The sequence below is a fragment of the Fukomys damarensis genome, unplaced genomic scaffold (genome assembly GCF_012274545.1).
Source record: "Fukomys damarensis isolate Sample0158 unplaced genomic scaffold, DMR_v1.0_HiC HiC_scaffold_15, whole genome shotgun sequence".
Lineage (NCBI taxonomy): Eukaryota > Metazoa > Chordata > Mammalia > Rodentia > Bathyergidae > Fukomys > Fukomys damarensis.
The window spans coordinates 4,425,524-4,444,109 of NW_022900927.1; the positions used below are offsets into that span (position 1 = coordinate 4,425,524).

An 18,586-nucleotide genomic window follows, 5' to 3' on the forward strand; every position below is an offset into this window, starting at 1 on the left:
CAGCCGGCGGTGTAGACCGGCTGGGCGGCCGATGACCTGAGCATGGTGCGCGCCGGGCAGGTCCTGTTCTCTGTGCTCTCGCGCTCCTGGGAGATTTGGCAAGGTCCGGGCTCTCCAGTCAGACGGTGTCTGAAGCCTACCTGCTCCCGGCCTTCATTTCTTCTCTTCAGGTCCTCGTCCAGCTCCTCCTTTTCCTTTTCCTCCTGACCAGAGCATCCTTCCTGACTCGGCCTCACCCACGGATACAGCCAGAGTAATGCGCTTCTCTGAAGACTGCGCCTCTCGGCTCCCCTTCTGTCAGCTTGAGCAGGGGCGTAGGGCACCGCAGGGCACTGTGCCAGCCTGCGTTTAGCAATCCTGGACGCCGAGTGTTCGGGCAGCACCCGAGACGCGGCAGCAGACTCCCCGAGGCTGTCGCCGTCCTGGGGCACAGCCCTCTTGGGAATCCCTCGAGTCCTGGCAAGGTTTGTTTTGGGGTCACACATGCTAGGGCTCCCATGCCAGGGCTGGATCTCTGGGACTCCCCTGCCAGGAGTTACCCCATTGGGATTTTTGCTTTTCCCTCTCCTTCTCTCGGCCTCCTTAGTCTCTTTCTTTTTTTTTTTTTTCAGCTTTGATTGAGTTTATTGGTACATTTTAGGGATACAGTACAGTTGCATTCATTGTTGGGATCTTGTACCTCTACATGACAAGTCTTGATTCTCATTTTTTCCCCTTACCTCTGCCCTCCCTTCACCCCCTCCTCCCCTCCCCATCTACAAACACTTTATTTTCATCTTTTCATTCTGTCACATTTTTTTCTTTTCCCTTTTTACTCTTCCCCTACCCATCCCACCTTCCCTACACCTTTAGCTCCTTTCTTGCCATTTCCAAATGTCACTAATCTTATTAGAATCTTATGCATTGTTGCAGATTATTTACACCAGGGAAACTATTCGGTATTTACACATGAGTGACTTATTTATTTCACTTAGGAGTATATCTTCAATATGTATCCATTTTCCTATGAATGAATCTATTTTCTCCTTCTTTATGGCTGAGTAATATTCCATTTTATAGAAAAAAATATGGAACGCTTCACGAATTTGCGTGTCATCCTTGCGCAGGGGCCAAGCTAATCTTCTCTGTATCGTTCCAATTTTAGTATATGTGCTGCCGAAGCGAGCACTTAGCCTCTTTCTTTACAGCCTCACCACCTCTTGGTTCCTCTCCCTGTAAATCTCTTGCTTCTTATCTCTGTGTTTGTCCAAGCCCCATGATTTGTTCCTCGTTTTTATTTATTTGGGAGTGCTGGGGATTGAACCCTGGGCCTTCACACTGAGCCACCCCCTCCCCCACCAGCCCTTTTTATTTTGTGTCAGTTTTTACTTTGAAGACAGGATCTTGTTAAATTGCCCAGCCTGGGTTTGAACTGTGGATCCGACGACCTCTGCCTTTTCAGGTGTACGCCACCACACCTGGTTTTCTCCATCTTCTTGCCTCTCTCTTCATCTCTGTCCCTCTCCACCAGTCTCTTCCCTGCTCTTCTTTTCCCCCTCTCACTTTCTTGGACTCTGCCTTTGTCATTCAAGGCTCTCAGTCTATGTCTATGTCTTAAATTTTCCTCCCTGGACCTCTCTGTCTTACATGTTCTTATTTTTTGTTTTTTCCCTTCCTTCCTTTTACAGTCTTAGTCTCTGTCTCTATTCATGTTTCTGCCTCCTCTGTATTTCATCTTTCCTCTACCATTTTTAACTTTTTATGTTAGTCCATGTTTTCAGGACCTAATGATTACATTCCTTGTGTGGAGCTGGTACACATACATAATCTATCTCTTTTTTCATCCCCTTCCCTCTCCCCTTTCTTTTAATTTTTGTGCCTTTCTTCATTCATGTCTATCTCTACCTGATTTTCTGTGCCAATTTCTGTTACACTTGAAGTTTTTCAGTCCCCCCAAGTCAAGCCCTTCTATTCTCGGACTAGGGGTTCCTCCCACCCATCCTTGCCATCCCCTCTGAGCTCCTAGTCCCTTCCCACCCTCCGTCTTCTCCTGCCCAGGTTTGGCATGTGGAGAATGAGGCTGGAAGGCTCCCCAGAGCTTAGGGAAGGGCGGAGACCCACCTTCAGGGTTCTGAGAGGGGAGCTGCACCCTCCTTTGCTGTCACCGCAAGTGCTTGAGAAGCACTTAACACATGCCTATAGTATGAATTTAAAATGCCGCCTAGGCCCAAGCCCTAGGGTGCAGCAGAGAGAGAGAGAGGACAGGTGCCTCCTGTCAGTCTGCCAGGCAGGGGCCAAAGGGCGGAGCTGCAGGGAAGCCAAGGACCTGGAGGTGCAGCTCTGGGATCCCTAGCAGCTAAGAGGCCAAAGCAAACAGGGGCCAAAGAAACCCCATATTGTTCCTGTTTTGCTCTGGCATTTCCTGCTGCAGCAGCTCCTCCTCCATCTCTTTCTTTTCTTTTTTTTTTAAATTTTCTCCATCTCTTTCTTAAGGCAAAAGGGCTGTCTGTCCTTTCTCCCGTGGGCCCCAAGGCCCTGCCCCCAACAGGGCATGGTGCTATATATAGGATTTTCTTCAGGGCCTGGGGCTCAGCTGCAAAAGAGCCCTGATCACCCCAGAGACTTCAGGGCCAGACTCCTTAACTGCTGAACTCGCTTTCACTCTGCACCCTTCCAGCTTTTTCTCCATCCTCCCTCCCAGCACTACCTTCTCTGAGTCCACAGATCTCCAGCTCCATCCTCTTGGTGTTCTCAGCAGGCTGAGCTACAGAGGGAAGCATCTACCTAAGGATTTCCAGCTAATGCAGGACTGCAAAGCCCAGCAACTTGTTTGTGCCATTTCATAGATTCAGAATGCAGTCTATACATTTATAGATCATAACGGATCTCTGCCGTGGGACTTAACTCCAAGCTACCTAGTGAGGCAACCAACTCAAAGGTTACTCGCCCAGGATCACACAGAGAGCCAAGATAGGAAGCACAGGTTGTGGTAGACCTGGTACCAGGAGTGGACCTGGCGAGACAAAGCCTAGGCCTGTGGGTGCCTCCTTTTCTCCAACCGTCTGATTCAGTCTGCTCACAGGTTGCTACAAGAAATTCTAGGACCTATTATGATCTGGAATTGTCTCTGCTGAGCGCTGCCAGCTCCAGAGCAATGTGTCCTCAGGATCTTCCCGGCTAGGAGAGCTAGAATCTCTCAGGAAGAGACCCAACCTCTCCTCTTCCGATAGAAGGGCCTTCAGATTCCCTGGGAGAAGCTGAGGGCTGGGGTAGAAATGGTAGGGCACTCAGTCTGTTTTCTGGCATCTGAACTTTATGATTTCCAAGTTGTGGAAGAAACAGCCTTTATTGATAGATAAATGAGCATTTACTGAGTGCTTAGTATATGCAGAGCACTGTGTTAGACAAGGACCAATGAGCGAAAGTAGACAGGAGAATGCCATCCATGAACCAGTAGGCGCCCTGTCCCAAGGGCTTACAATCTAGCTGGAAGACGTTGGATATGCACAAAAATCACAGCTCAAACATACAAAACATCAAAGGAACTTTTGCAGGTGTCAGATCATTTAGTACAAAGTGAGAGTGTGGAAGAGGGTGCTGGGGGTCCTGGTGATCAGCCACCTCTTCCTCTCGGCTCAGCCTTGCTCATCCCAGCTCAAGGATCTGCAGATCTGTCTCCATGTTGCCTCACCTCTGTCTGGTGTGGGTATGTTTGACCTCCCTGAGTGCCCTTCAAAGGCAGAAACCGGCCCTGTATACTTTGTCATTTCCTCCCTCTCTTGTCTCTACCAGGCTCTGTGTCTACTCGCAGACAGTGGCCTGGGTTGGACAGACCCAGCTGAGTGTTCTGGTTTCTCCCAGGAGCTCCCAGGAGAAACCTAGGACTTGCCTTAGGGAGAAGATCATGGGAGTTTGCATAAGAGGACCTGAGTTCAAGTCTTTGATCCGTACTGGCTTTGTGTTGATAGGCCAGTCTCTTAGCCTTGGTTTCTGAACCTATACGATAGGAAGAACAGTATCTAATCTACTTATTTCACAGGATTGGGAAGCAATCACAGGGATACTAAGGGAGTGCTTCAGAAATAGTAAAACTGCATGGCTGAGGGTCATTGTCCTTCCTGATTCTGAAGCACTTGGTACTGAGAGCTGCTCAGTAACTGTCAAGTTCCCTCACTTGGAATCCTGGTTCCTCTGATCTCAATCTAGGCAATAGGGGCTGGAAGTGCTGGAGAACCTCACATTTGGCTTTTGGTGAGATACAAGTTAGGAAGTGGTACAAACATGGAGAAAAATTCTTGGTGCCTTGTTTGTTAGGATGCAGTGGGGTGCAGATGAGGTTCCTTGCTGCCTTAGACCTTCTAGAACAAGGGAACTCAGCTACCAGGGGGAAGGGGGTTTGGAAGGGAGTGTCCTGCCCATGAGCTCTTCTAGAACAAGGGAACTCAGCTACCAGAGGGAAGGGGGTTTGGAAGGGAGTGTCCTGCCCACGGCAGCTGTGACCCAGCAAGCATTTTTCTAACTTCAAAAAGAGAGGAAAGAGCCGGCATGAGAAGAGCACAGCTGCCACAGAGATGTTCCTTAACGCAGTCTGTTTGTGAAGGAGGCCAAGGTGAGAAAGAGGCGCACAGTGGGTAAAAGTGTGAGAAACACAAAAGCCTTGGGCAACTGAAAACGTGGAGAGAGGGGCTTAAGGTGTGATCCTGGGCCAGTTGTGCAACAGGCTGGAGGGAGGGAGGGCCTGGATGGGTCTGGGTGGCGGGGGGAAGGAAGGGGAAGAACCGCTGGGGTGAGCTTGAGCTCATGAGAGGTTCAGAGGCTGGCCTGGGATAGGGCCGGCCAAACCATTTCCTTCTGCCTGAAGCTTGGGGCTCCCAGGGCTCTTCTCTGACCAACTAAAAGAGGTGAAGGAGGCTGAAGATCAGGCCCCTTCTGCATCCTTCTCTCATCCAAGGAAGCGGAAATAATGCGAATCACCCTAATTATGAATGCTAATGGTTCAAGAATTACTGTTCACCCAGCATCTTTACATGCATGGTCTCACTTAATCCTAGGTAATCTCATTTGAGAACCATTGCACTGGCCTGGAAACATAGAAACCTGGGTTCTAGACAAGTCGTTTCCTTTTCTGGTCTTCAGAGTCCACAATAAATGTTCAGTGTGGGAACCAGAAGGGGCGTCCAATTTAAGGGGACTCTGGTTCTACCCCCAAGAGGGAGGGAACAGAGAGTTCTGGGGAGGAGGATGCTGAGGGAGGAGTGGGACGGGACGGTGGCTGCTGCCTGGTACCGTGGTTGCATGCCTGAGTGCCTTGCCCAGCCAGCCATAGGCGTGGGGTGCAAAAGGCTCGCTTGCGAAACCAAGTGTCTCCTTTCAAGAAGTGTCTAGTTGCAAACCTCCCCCTCTTGAAGACAAAGGCCAGGGGCCCACAAAGGGCTTTAGTTTTCTCCACCCAAGAAGAAGGCTAATCTCTGGGTCTGTCCCCTCACGCCAGATGGGCATCTTGTGTGGGAGCATTTGTGAACGTGTCTGTGTGCATGCACACACATGCAGCTGTGTACACACATATGCCCACACATTCCCCTTTGAAGAGTCCTCCCTAAGGGCAGAAAGGGAATCCTCTCAGCCCTCCTTTTTCCAAAGGCTGTTTCTGGGGGAGCTGTTTTCTGGTTGATACTTCTCCACTTCCAGCAATGCATGAGGGCAAGTCGCTAGGCCCAGTGCTGCAGCGTAGGGGAATTTTCCATAAGGGGTTGGAAATCAGGGCCTTCCCTTCAGATTCTCTTTTCCTCTTCTGGGATGGAGTGGCTCGGAGGATTCATCCACTGCAGAAGAAGCGGATTTATTCCAGGTGTGGGAGGATGGGATCAAAGGGGGTAGTGAGAGTCCCAGCCTTGCACACTTACACCACCGTAGGCATGCCATTTCACACTCAGACACATGCGAACCCCTCACTGGAGGACAGAGGAAAGTAGGGATGAATTTATATTTGTACATTAGCAAAATGGCATGCACCGTTCCCAGATCTGACCCTTAAGGCGGGGGTCTGAACACTTCTCACCCAAGTACCTGGGTGCAGGCTCTCAGAGCTTCCTCTCCCTCCCCGCTGCCCTCCCTCCCTCCCCAGCTCCTCGAAGTCCTGAGTTCCCTGTCAAAGACCAGAGGATCAGCACTACAGCAGTGCACAGCGCAGTGCACAGCCTCGAGCAGGGAACTGTCAGGCTCTCTGCTGTTCCCCAGGCCCCATTCCTGCTGCCCCGCAGCGCTGGCTGCCTACGCTGGGAGCCAGCCTTGGAACTAGGGAGGGAAGGGACAGGCTGGGCTTTCCGACCCAGTGGGCTGCGCCGCCTGCCTTCGAGGCCCAGCAGCGGCGGTTCAGGCTTTGCTGCCACGTGGCAGGCTCTCAGGTGAGTGCAACTCCACAGACTGCCGCCGCCGCACCTCACGCTCCTCCCAGTCGGTGTCGGGCTCCAGGCCCTTCAGCACCGCCAGGCGCTCGGACAGGCTCTTGGCCGAGGGGAACAGCGCATAGTTGTAGAGGAGAGAGCCCAGGATGGCGCCGGCCAGGGGTCCGATCCAGAAGACCTGGGGAGAGCAAAGACAGCTTTGGCACCGAGCAACCAGGCCGCAGGCGCCTTCTGGGGTCCGGGGCCAGCTCATCTCCCCGCTGCATGTGGGAAAGGGGTTTCCCATGCGACTGATACAGTACTTGTTGATGTAGTTAGCAATGGCGACATGAGCTACTGAGGTTGACTTGTTAGTGTGGAGGACAAGGGAGCGAATTCTGAGCCTTTCACTTGCTGTGTGAGCCTGGTGCTTACCTCTGTGCCTGTTTCCTTTCACTCGAAGAATGCCTACCTCCTAGGGTCGCGAAAACTAAATGAGTGATGTTTGCCAAGCATTTGGAGCAGAGCCTAGCGCACACCAAGCACAAGGTAAGTGTTAAGTAATAAAAGCATGTTAACTGCTATAAATATTACGGTTCACTGAGCTCTAAGTGGCGGGCGCTGTGGTACATATTTTACATGGTAATCCCACATAATTTTCCCAAGAAGCTAGTAAGGTAAGAAATGCTGTCATCCTCATTTACAGCTGGGGACAGGAAGAGGACCGGAGTCTTTGGCACTGGTGCTCAAGGATGAAACCCAAGGCCTAACAGGATGAGGAGGATGGAGCTGCTGAGTGCCTTGCCCAGTCTATTGCAGCCCTCATTCTCCCTCTGAGATGGATTTTTAGGGAAGGGGAAAACAGGGGTTTCAGCCATTACCCAGTGGTCATCAAACTTGCCGGTGATGACAGCTGGAGCTAGTGAGCGGGCAGGATTCATAGAGCAGCCAGTGTAGTACATCTGCGATGGGAAGTGAGGGTCAAAGAGAAAAAGGAGGTGAGGACAGGGCAGGGAGTCCTTGTCCCCCCTCTCTCATGCTTGACCTTAACCTAAAGGCAATCCGTGTGATGGGCTACTGACCTCATAATTTAATTACCAAGCTCCTAATACATTTGGGGCTGGAGTGGTATCTGTTTGTCCCTCTGGGATACCTGGGAGTCAGCACCTCTGGGTTGTGTGTCCCTCCTGGGTGTTTTGTGTATCTGTCTCTCTGAGAGTCTTTCGGTCTACCGCTTTGGGGAGTTCCATGTGTATGTCTCTAGCATGGCCTATGTTTCTGTGTCTTTGATGAAGATCCCTGTGTCTGTCCCTCAAGGGAAGCTGGAACCCAGGTCCATGACCTTACCCCAAGAAGATGGCCCAGGGTCACAGAGAAACCAATGGAGAGGGCTGGGCTGCCCAGGTTGTCCCCACGGCGTTCGTCCGTAGAGGCAAAGATGCAGAGCACCAGCTGCAGAGTCAGGAAGAGCTCCACAGTCACTGCCTGGCCAGCTGTTGTGTTGTGGTTGAGCTGGGGACAGAGAAGGGATGGGGGGGCTACACTGATCATGCGGTTGGCTTTATTCTCCTGCCCACCTACAGTCAGCTCCAGGGAGCTGGGCTGGAGCCAGAACATCTGAGCTCACCAGGCACCCTATCTGGCACTCCTGCCGACTTCTTTCTGAGGGACCCCAGGATGGCCTAGGGCCTCCAGCCAGAGATAGAAAAACCGGCTCCTTAGCCATTGGATCTGGGGGCTGAGGTTGTGTGCTCACATCATGGGAGGAAGAAGGCGCTTCTATCCCCAATTTCAGTTCTGAAGAGGTTTCAACTCCATCAGGAAGATAACAGAAAGGGCTTCCTTCCTCTAGGCCACAAGGCACAAAAGTGAGAGCCCAGGGGTCTTTTTTCCTGTGGTCAAATGGTTCCCAGGGACAGGGTTTAGGGACTGGGGTGTGAGGGATGGCCTGGAATGCCCCCAGCTCCATGAGTACAGCATACAACACTTCCCCTCATACTTGCTGCTCCCCACAGCATTCCAGGCCTCCCCTAGTTTTGCCCTGTGGTTTGCTCACTGCAGTCCTGTAGAGGTTGGGTTAGGGGAGGAGAGTGCTGGACTGTGCTGCCTCCAGCCCAAGTGGGGTGCCTTGGTCCCAGCAGACCCTGCCCTGGGTAGGGAGAGAACTCAGGGCTTCACAAAGAGGCAGTTTCATAACTGGGCCACACCTAGCACAGGATGTCTCTCTGGGTTTTGTCATCTTGTACCCTACACCCTGCCCTCTGGGGCAGGTTGGAGCTGAGACACTTTAACTCCCATGCTCCTTCTCCAGGCCCTGAACCCCCACCTAGACATTAGGCTGGCACCCTTAGATCTTTCTAGGCTTGAGCTCCATCCCTCCTGCTGCTGTCCAGGTCAGAGCCTCTAAGGGACAGCGAAAGGAGCTTTGGAGGCAGATACTTTGAAGGTCTCTGATTTGCTGTGGGACCCTACTTACTTTGGTCTCAGGTTCTCTCTCTCTAAAATGGGTTAACAAAACAGATTCTGGAGGGGTGTGTGAAGCCTAGAAATAGCAAGGGCAGTCACAGCCCCATTCCTGTTGGTAGGCGGCTGCTCAGAGGGAACAGTATGTACATGCCTTATTGCTTCTGCAATTTGGATCTATTGAATGCTGAGCCTCAACCTACCACTCAGGATGGGAGAACAACAGAATTCACCTCATAGGCTTTTCTGAGGGTGAGATAGTGCCCGGCCTGGCACAGGGCAGATGGGCATCCATGGCAACTTTCTGGTGACCAGACTGACTCTGAGCATCTCAGAGGACACCTGGGACAGCCTTGGGGGTCATCTGGCTTTCCTTAGCCTCAGGGGAAGTCAGCCCCACCGCTGCTCCATTCTAGCCAAGCAGGGTTCTCTTCAGTTCTTTGGATGATAAATGCTCAGGACCAGGTTGGAGGAGGCTTTCCAGAGCCTGCCCGTCCGAGGGCCCTGGTTCCCTGAAAAGTGATGGAGGAGCAGAACTGAGTATTCTCCAGGGCTTCTTTGTGCTCCAAGTACCCTAATACTAGAGAAGGGATTTCTTGGCCATGCTCTCCAGAGGTTCCTGTTTTCTAGCTGGGCATCTCCCTGCTGCAAAATGAACTCATTTTGTTTCAAATGGAAATGGGCTCAGTTCACCACCTTGCCCATGCTAACCTTTTTTTCCCCCTGTGTTCTCAGCCTCATATCTTCCATATATATAATCTTCCATATTTTAAAGAAGGAAGAAGTTCCCCTACTGGCAAACTCTGCCTCTTACACAAGGAAGGCCACTTGTACAGAGGAGAGGACAACCATAGAGATGGTGCAGGACTCTTCAGAGACATCAGGGCCCAGGCACAGAGCAGGCCAGGCAATTTGGGAGCTGGAACTATGAAGGAGGCACTTGCTGTCCTGGCTTGATGGGGGTGCAGTGTGAGAGCTGTGATGAGAAGACCAAGTCCCCCAAGCCCTCCGATTTCCTGCACAGACCCAGGACAAGGGTCACAGCATCACCTTCGGCTCCTGAAGTACCTAAGCTGTCTGACTAGCCATGGTATCCTATAGTCAGCAGCCAACCTACAGGCTCCTGGGCCCTTTTCCAGGGACTGAGGAGACCCATCCTCTAGGTTCTGGTGTTTTCTCTCATATTGACAAACTGCAAAGCTTTTGGCCCATCACCTTTCATCCCACAGTCTGTTTTATACTTGCAAACAAGTCTGAGATGATGGCTCAGGAGGAATAAGCTCAGGTTTTGTAGTCAAGCCTGGGTTTGGGGCCCACTGGTGGTGGAGCCTCGGTTCTCACACGCCTATCTCTACCTCTCAGGGCCGTTTTGAGGCGTCAGGTTTGAGGAGTGGCTGTCCTAGGGCCCCCATATAGGAGAAGCTGAAGAAACATTCAATTCCCCTTCTCTCTAGAAGACCCTTGCAGTCGCACTCTGAGGCCCCCTGGCTCAGAAGGTCTGTCTGCTCTGGGACACTGTCCCCTGTGAGGTCTGACCCAGTCCTCACTGTAGTACAAGCAGCGAGTCCAGCGGAAACCTTGATGCACTCTTCCTCCTTGAATTTTGGGCACAAGGCCCAGTTCCTCTGCTCTTACCCTGTCTCTGCTCAGACACCACGGTCCCAGCTACCCTGATTCTCCTTAGACTGCTGTGTCTGGCTCCAGTCTCTGTCTCTGCCTATCTCTGCCTCTCCACCCAGAGTCAGTCTCCCCCATCTCATCCTTTACGTGTTTCCCCAGGACCAGCCCTTTGTGGAAGGAACAAAGTTCTGGCTACTCACAGCATTGATGGCCAGGTCCCCACGGATTTCTGCTGGTGTGATCTCATGGAGCAGAGCAGCCCCTGCTACTGCTCCAAGAAGCTGGGCCGCCACATAGAAGACGGCTCGGAGGAAAGAGACATGGCAGCCCACCAGGAAGGCCACAGTCACGGCCGGGTTGATGTGGGCCCCGCTGACATGGCCTAGAGCCTGCACCAGGGTGCCAATGCCAAGGCCAAAGGCCATGGCGATCTGCAGCACAGAGGGCAGGGCCTGCGGCCAGTGGAAAGCCGAGCCCAGGCCAAAGAAGACGAAGAGGAGCGTGGCCAGGAATTCTGCCAACACAGCTCTGGTGAAGGCTATGGACCGGAGTTCCCACATGCTGGGGAGCCTTCCTTGGACTGGCCCAGCGGGCTGGGGCCCGGAGGTTTGTGGTGTACTCTCTCTCTCTCTCTCTCTCTCTCTCTCTCTCTCTCTTTCTGTGGGCCTCTGGGAGGCTGGGCCATGGACACTTATAGGGTCCTTCCGTCCTGGATTTGGCGCACGTGGGTTGGAGGTGGAGTTTAGGCCAGTACGTCTTCTCCCCCATGGCTCCCTCCGTCGCTGCCCCTCACCCCTGCCCACCTGCATGCCTATCACCCCATCTGAGCCTTCACAGCTGACTAATGTTCCCCATTAATGAACTCCAGATAAGGACTGACGTCCCCTATTTTCCGTGTTTATTCCCTCGGTTGCCCCAGAGCTGCTGCCCAGGGCCTCCCTCACCCCCATCTGCAAACGCAAATCCTCTGGAGGGGAACACACTTGGTGCCCCTCTCTCTGACCCAAACTGTTGGTCAAGGCTGGAGCAACAGGTCTTTCAGCCCTGACCATCAGAGACAATGTTACCCTTCTGGCGATTGGGAAATTCTTCCCTCTGTCTGACCTCAAATTAATTCCTTCTTGAAGGGGATGGAAAACAACCAGTTGACTTGTAACAAATTTCTAAGGCATAAAGCATTCCCGTTTCATGCTTACTTTCTCATAGTTAATCACTCGTAAGTCATTAAACTTCCCTCCCTCCTGGAGCCCATCTGGTAGTAGCTCCACAGCCTTGGGGTAGGGGTAGCTTCAGTGGCTCTGGGACCCTGGCCCTGGACTTCCCTTCCCTTGCTCCAAGTCTGAGACTTTATCTTTCTTATCTCTCTCTCTCTCTCTCTCTTTTTTTTTGGGGGGGGTACCAGGGATCGAACTCGGGACCTTGTGCTTGTGAGGCAGGTGGTGGCACCACTGAGTCAAATCCCCAACCCTTCTTGTCTCTGCAAAGTGGGGATAATAAAACCTAGCTCACAGGATCGGGGTTAAATGTGATCATGGATGCAAAGCCCTCAGAGCAGCATCCGGCTCACAGTGCAGTCCTGTCAGGTGTCACTCACAGAATCGTCTGTGCTCAGCAGAGGACAGGGCCCCAAACTCACCTGTCAGGTTTCCAGAAGCCATGATATGGCCTGACCATCTAGGCATGACCAGGAGCATGGAGCCTCTCCGGCCACAGGGGGAAGTCATTTCTGTGAAGCAGTGAGCTGTGTAGGCCCAGGGAGTCCGTGAGGCCTGATAAGAGATTCTTTGGCCTTGGTGACCACTCGGCCCAGCCATTGTCCAGGCAAGGCCACCCCTGGTGTGACCACTTTTCTCTATATCCTTCAGCCCTACTCCTGTTTGGGGGAACCCAGTGGGACCAGAGAGTGCTGATTCTTGACCTCCTGGCCAGTAGGTCCCTGGGAAATTCACAATAACAAGAACGAAAATCTGGGAGGGATTAGAAACTGTGGAATGGAGTCCCTTGTGTTGAGTTGTGGGGGAAAAACTGAGTCTCAGGGAAGGGCGGTGACTTATCCAAGGAGTCCAGCAAGTTGGAGGCTGAGCTGAGACTGGAACCTGGTTTGAAGAGCTTCCAGCACTCTCCACTGCCAAGTCACACTTTAAGCCTCAGTTTCCTCATCTGACCAATGGTAGCAATGATGCCCTCTCTGACCAGTTGTCTTCAGAACACAGTAAGATCACGAATGGGAAAGTGTTTTGCAGCTGAAAATGTATCCCACACACCTGTGTATACAGGGGCCTGCAGGTCCTGCTATTGAGGAGAAAAAGGAGTGGCGGGAGAAACAACACATGACCCCAGCAGAAGGGGACTCCAAAGGACAAGGACTCTTGTGGGTTTGTGCCTAGGACAGGGCCTGGCATACAGCGATCTGGTGCTGTGGTCCTACACCCTGAGCCTCCCTTTCCCAACCTAAGGCACCCCAAATGCTCAAGGGAAAGACGCAGGGGAGAAGGTGGCCAAATCTTGTCTGGCGAAGGTGTGTCTGGAACCCATGTCTAGACCCTGCATGCAGAAAGGGACAAAGATCCAGGTGGTCGAGCTTTGCTGTGCCTCTGTCCTCACCCAGGGAATTTGCCTTGCCACTGTCTCCATGCATGGATTCAGGAATCACTTCTACCTCTCGCTAAATTGTAGCCTGGGCCTTGGGCCTTCCTGGAAAACCCTCCCTTTGGGCCAGCATGAGCTGAAGTTGTGACACTCATTTTTAAACCCACTCTCACCCTCTGGGCTTCTGTGTGTCCTTTCTGGCCAAGGGGTTCACGAACTTGAAGTGTGGCTCAATGGCCCTTCGCTCTGAGTGGGATTGCCTCTAGCCCATTCATCTCTTGCGGCTTCCCAAGTCTGTGTGTGTTTATGGTATGTGTGTGTATGGCCATTCAGTCACACAATCATACATTAGGAAGTACGGGGGAAGTGTGCGGCTCCACGGTAGAATACATCGTGCTGGAGTCCCTGGGTTCAATCTCCAGCACTGCAATAATAAAAAAACCTCGTACTGTCTCACTCCACAAATGAGAATGCGAAGTCTGGAGAGAGGTGATTTCCACAGTGCCACCGTACGTTCAGGCCGTTCTGGTCTGGCTTCAAGCCTGGTGGTGGAGTAGGGGCCAGCCATGACCGGGTCCCTCAGTGCTTTGCACTCAGCTCTCTGTCAGTGCCAGCGAGGAAGAAAGTGCTCCTGTCACAGCCAGGGGCCTCCTGCTGTGCTCTGGGTGGGCAGCAGGGCTCCCCCGAGGGGGCAGCTACATTTTGTCCACAGTGACGGGAAGGAGACAACTACACATCTCTCGTGCTGTCCTAATTAGAGTATGACAAATGCCTTCTGGGAAGGGGATGCACCCCAGTGTGAATTACCTAATACCAAGGAATTGTGCGTTTAAAAACAGTTAAGACAATGAGGCATAGGGACAACACCTGTAATCACAGCTACTCTGGAGACTGAGGCAGGAAGATCATGAATTCCAGGGCAGCCTGGGTAACTTCGTGGGACCCTATCTCAAGATAAAATAAAAAGGGATGAAGGGGTGAAGGGAGGACAGGGACAAGGGGAAAAAATGAGAACCAAGACCTGTCATGTAAAGGTACAAGATCCCAATGATGAATGTAACTGTACTGTATCCCTAAAATGTACCAATAAACTCAATGAGGAAGAAAAAATAGGGATGTAGGTATAACTCAGTGAGAGTGAGGCCCTGGGTTCAATCTCCAGTAAAGGGATGAAGGGGTGAAGGGAGGACAGGGACAAGGGGAAAAAATGAGAACCAAGACCTGTCATGTAAAGGTACAAGATCCATATGATGAATGTAACTGTACTGTATCCCTAAAATGTACCAATAAACTCAATGAGGAAGAAAAAATAGGGATGTAGGTATAACTCAGTGGGAGTGAGGCCCTGGGTTCAATCTCCAGTAACACACACACACACACACACACACACACACACACACACACAAATAAATAAAATACATTAAGTAAACAAGAAATTATTAAGATGGCAATTTTATGCTATGTGTATTTGACCACAATTAAAAGTAGTATTTTTTTTAAAAGTCAGACAAGGAAGATGGCCAAAGGTAGGCGCCCGCTCTCTCTCTCACTCTCGCTCTTTGAGACGGGGTGCTATGTGGTTCAAGCACAGTGTAGCCTAGGCTGGCCTCAAATTCATGGTGATCCTCCTGCCTCAGCCTCTCAAGTGCTGGGACTACAGGCGTGCGCCACCACGCCCAGTGGGCTCTCTTACAGTGAGCATTTTTAAAATATTTATTGATTTACTTAGATAATCAATTTTTCAAGTCAAAATTATTCATATGCATAAAAATGAAGTCACAGACCAAAGAAATTGACCAAAATGATCCCCAAATGTCATCACATTCAGAATTCCACTCTCCTGAACCCCTTCTTGACTCAGATGTTTACCTACAGACTTCTGCAGTATCTGGAGCATTGGTGATGCTTTCCAAGCTCCAGATACTCATTCTGTAAGCTTTCCTGCAGGGGTTTTCTTTCTTCATGTGTGACCAGTGATCATTTTGTTCTTTTCTCACTAATAAAACAGCACGACACAACTTCATCTCCTTGGCTCTTCCTTTCTTAGGTCCCATAAACTCTTGCCTGTTATTTTTCAAGAAAATAAAGAATTGTGGTCATTCTTTAATGTCAACTGCATGCTTCACTAATATCAAATTCTTGCTGTGGTCCTCTGTTTACATGTCTTTCTGGATACACAATAGCTTTGTGTAAATGCTAAACCACAGTGTAACCTTTTTGAAGACATTTCCAACGGCAATTAAACTGAACCTATGTAGGAAAGAGAATGCACTTGGCACCCACCTGACTAAGCTGAGGCTTGTACAGGAAGTGGCAACCATTCCCAGAGGTGGATGTCATAACAGCAAGAGAAGTTACAATGAGAAAACATGGGGCACCTGAGGACTTACGTAATGTGACAGCTATTATATTAAATGTGTGCTTAGTGTCACTGTGTGCGCTGTTCTAGGCATTTTTTTTTTGTCAGTGCTGGAGATTGATCCTGGGGTCCTTGCATTGAGCTACCTCCTCAGACCTTTTTTTTTTTTTTTTTTTTTTTTTTTTTTGTACCAGGGATTGAACACGGGTCCTTGTGCTTGAGAGGCAGGTGCTGGAAACACTGAGCTAAATTCCTGGTCCCGCGCACCTTTTTAATACTTTAAATTTTGAGACAAGGTCTCCCTAAGTTGCTAATTTGCCTAGGCTGAGCTCAAACTTTCCATCTTCCTACCTCATTCTTGCACAGTTTGCTCTTTCAGATCCTCACAGCCAGCTGGATGTGGAGGCGTGTACCTGTAACTCTAGCACTCTGAGAGGCCAAGGCAGAAGGTTTGCAAGTTTGAGCCCACCATGGGTGACTTTAATCTCAAAATTTTAAAATATAATGTTAAAAATAAAGGCTGGGACTATAGCTCAATGTGAAGGCCCTGAGCTCAATCCCCAGTACTACACACACACACACACACACACACACACACACATCCTCATAGTCACCTTGTACATCTAAAAGTTATCATCCCAGATTTTAAAGATAAGGAAAATGAGGCAGAAAAAAGTTAAGCAATTTTCCTGAGGTCACATAGTAAGTGAGAAGGCAGAATTGGAACCCCAGTAGTTTGGCTTCAAGGGGATATTTTTTTATTGTGAAACTAAATTCCAATCTCACTTCTCAAAACAATTAAGATGGGAAATAAGTGAGAAAGAGAGCCAAATGTCCTCGAATAATAAATAAATGAATTAGGGTGTTCTTTGCTGGTGGCTTAAGAAAGAGAGCTGTTACCCTGAAAAAAGGGAGTTGGGAGGGTGACTCTGGGGGGGTGGGTCCTCTCTGACAGTTGTCATGATCTCTGATCCTAAGATGCAGATGCCCTCCACTCTCCCTACAAGGTTGGTGACAAACCATGGCTTATGAGGCTGGCACGTTGGGGACTGAGGGAGAAAGGCAGGGCAGAGCCACAATAGGGGCAGAGTGAACAGAATGAGGACGCAGCTGCAGGCAGCAAAGTGGCAGGAGAAGTGGGAGACGGGTGCCTGGGCCCCTCGTGAGCATTGGCAATGTGATTTCTTTGTAGAGTTTCCAGATTAAAATACAGGATGCCCAGGTCCATCTGAACCTCAGGTGAACAACGAATGATTTTTAAAGTACATGCTAAGCCATATTTAGAATACACTTGTCTCTACTTTTTAAGTGTATGTGATTTTGTATGGGTCCTCTTAGGACCATCATCACCAAATCATGGAGGCTCTTGAGGGTCTTAGGAGGGGAGAATTGGGAAGTATGAGGTGAATAGGCCTTCAAATCAGGCCTTGGATGATTGGGCCTCTATTGATATTTTAAGAGGGCAGGTTTGAAAAAAAAAAAACACTCATCGATGCAGTGAGTGAAGGGTTTATCCTTCCTATGACCCAAGCAGGCTTTAATGTTCTTATACAAAGTATTTAAGATTGTCAGTGTATGGCAAAGCGAATCAAAGGGGGCTAATTCTCCCGTCTACAGTAAGTAGGTGTAAAGAATCAAAACAATTCATTTTTTTTCCCATTGTGGTGGCTTGAAAGAAGGAACAAGTAGCCATGGGAAACCCTCTCCTAACAACAATCTGTGTGCGAGAGAAAGTTAGAACAATCTGAGAGAAATGTCGCCCGAATGTGTATATGGCTCTGACAAGCTTGTTGAAGTCACTGGTGATCAGCAAAACACTTTTAGTAGGCTCTCTTTGGGAGGTTTAAGGAAGGGCAGCATGGTTAATGACTGGAGAGTTAAGATTTTTTTCTCTGTTGGAAAGGCTGCAATCCACTCGGAGGGCTGAAATCCCAGGCCACACAGTATCAACAGTAGGGAGAGTAAAGCAGCTCCCATTAGGGCTGTTTAAATATTTTTTCAAACTATGTAATAATCTAAGAACAGAAACCACCTTGCTCGGGTTTTATATTTTCTACTGGTAGTTTTTGTTATGCCAGAAAAGGTTAATCAATCTAATTTCTTTGTTTTTACCAAGAGTCTGTGGTGTTCCTGAGATACCAATTAAAGCTCTTGTCTTTATTATGTTTGTAAAAGTGACAACTCTTTTTTTTTTTTTTTTTTGGTACCGGGGATTGAACTCAGGTCCTTGCACTTGCAAGGCAGGCACCGGAACCACTAAGCTAAATCCCCAGCAAAAGTGACAACTTTGAGATGAACAGCCTGTTTTAGAAATCATCTCTTGTTTTTTTCCTTTGTAAGATCTACAGCAGCAACAGTCTGGAAAGCAAACATAGCTCAAGGTTTAAAAAGAATATCTGGAGATTCATCAGGACTCCTGATTTCCCTCCTGCTATCCTCGGGCACTAACTCTAACCAGACCTCCTGGCACAGGTGTGTTCCTAAGCGGATCCACCACTAAGCCGTAGGAGGCTAAAGCACAAGTCTCCTCCTTGATGGTCAGAGACTGAACTCAATCCTCCTGGAAACCAGAGTCTTTATCACCCAGAAGAGCGACCTCCCACACTCACTCCTGGTTAGGCTGGGTATACAGACCATGTCGGCAGTCTTTGGTGGGCTTTTCTTTGATTTGCTCCTGGCCAGTACACCAATATTACGTCAGGCAAGAAGTCTCTGGGTGGCCTTCCACCTCTGTTTGGGTCCTTGCCCTCACTTCAACAAAGAATGGAGAAGTGGGACTTTTAGTGAGAAATGGAGGAGTTCCGATATAGTTGGAAGCAAAAGTTTATTTAAAGTGTGGGAAATGCAGAGAAAACAGAAGGGAAACTACAGTGGCAACAGAGTGATGCTACAGGATAAGAGGTGTCCACTTGGGATGCCTGGCAAGTATGACAAGCATCCACACTTGTACAGGTCAGCTGGTTTCTAGAAATCACTGTTTCACTGATTGGTGGTCTAGGCCAATTAGGTTCTTAGTCTTTGTTTTTGGGAAGAGGGCAAGGTCACAAGGAAATGTGAGTAACACTTTCATAAGGACACAGTAAGGTACATTTTCCCAGGTACATGGTACACAGATAAGCATGTGATGATCTTACAATGTTAGTCATCTACATTTTGCCCTGGGTTTTTGTTTATGTCCCTGTGCTCCTACGTA

General features: G+C 49.9%; 1 protein-coding gene and 1 non-coding gene across 3 annotated transcripts; both read right to left on the minus strand.

Annotated features, from left to right (window-relative positions):
• Positions 1-1,061: 1,061 nt before the first annotated feature.
• On the minus strand, positions 1,062-1,168 carry LOC117286237. Its single transcript, XR_004517356.1, has one exon. It is a non-coding gene; the product is annotated as a U6 spliceosomal RNA (small nuclear RNA).
• Positions 1,169-4,502: 3,334 nt separating this feature from the next.
• Positions 4,503-11,118, minus strand: Aqp2 (aquaporin 2). Of its 2 annotated transcripts, XM_010623648.3 has the most exons (5): positions 10,646-11,118; positions 7,710-7,874; positions 7,244-7,324; positions 6,418-6,561; positions 4,503-5,801 (listed from the first exon to the last, which is right to left on the minus strand). In XM_010623648.3, the coding sequence occupies exons 1-5, from the start codon at positions 11,003-11,005 to the stop codon at positions 5,751-5,753; spliced, it is 801 nt and encodes a 266-aa protein (XP_010621950.1). In that variant the 5' UTR covers positions 11,006-11,118; the 3' UTR covers positions 4,503-5,750. The 2 variants fall into 2 exon arrangements, with proteins under 2 accessions (XP_010621950.1, XP_019062977.1); XM_019207432.2 differs by having other exon boundaries at positions 4,503-6,561.
• Positions 11,119-18,586: the final 7,468 nt, after the last annotated feature.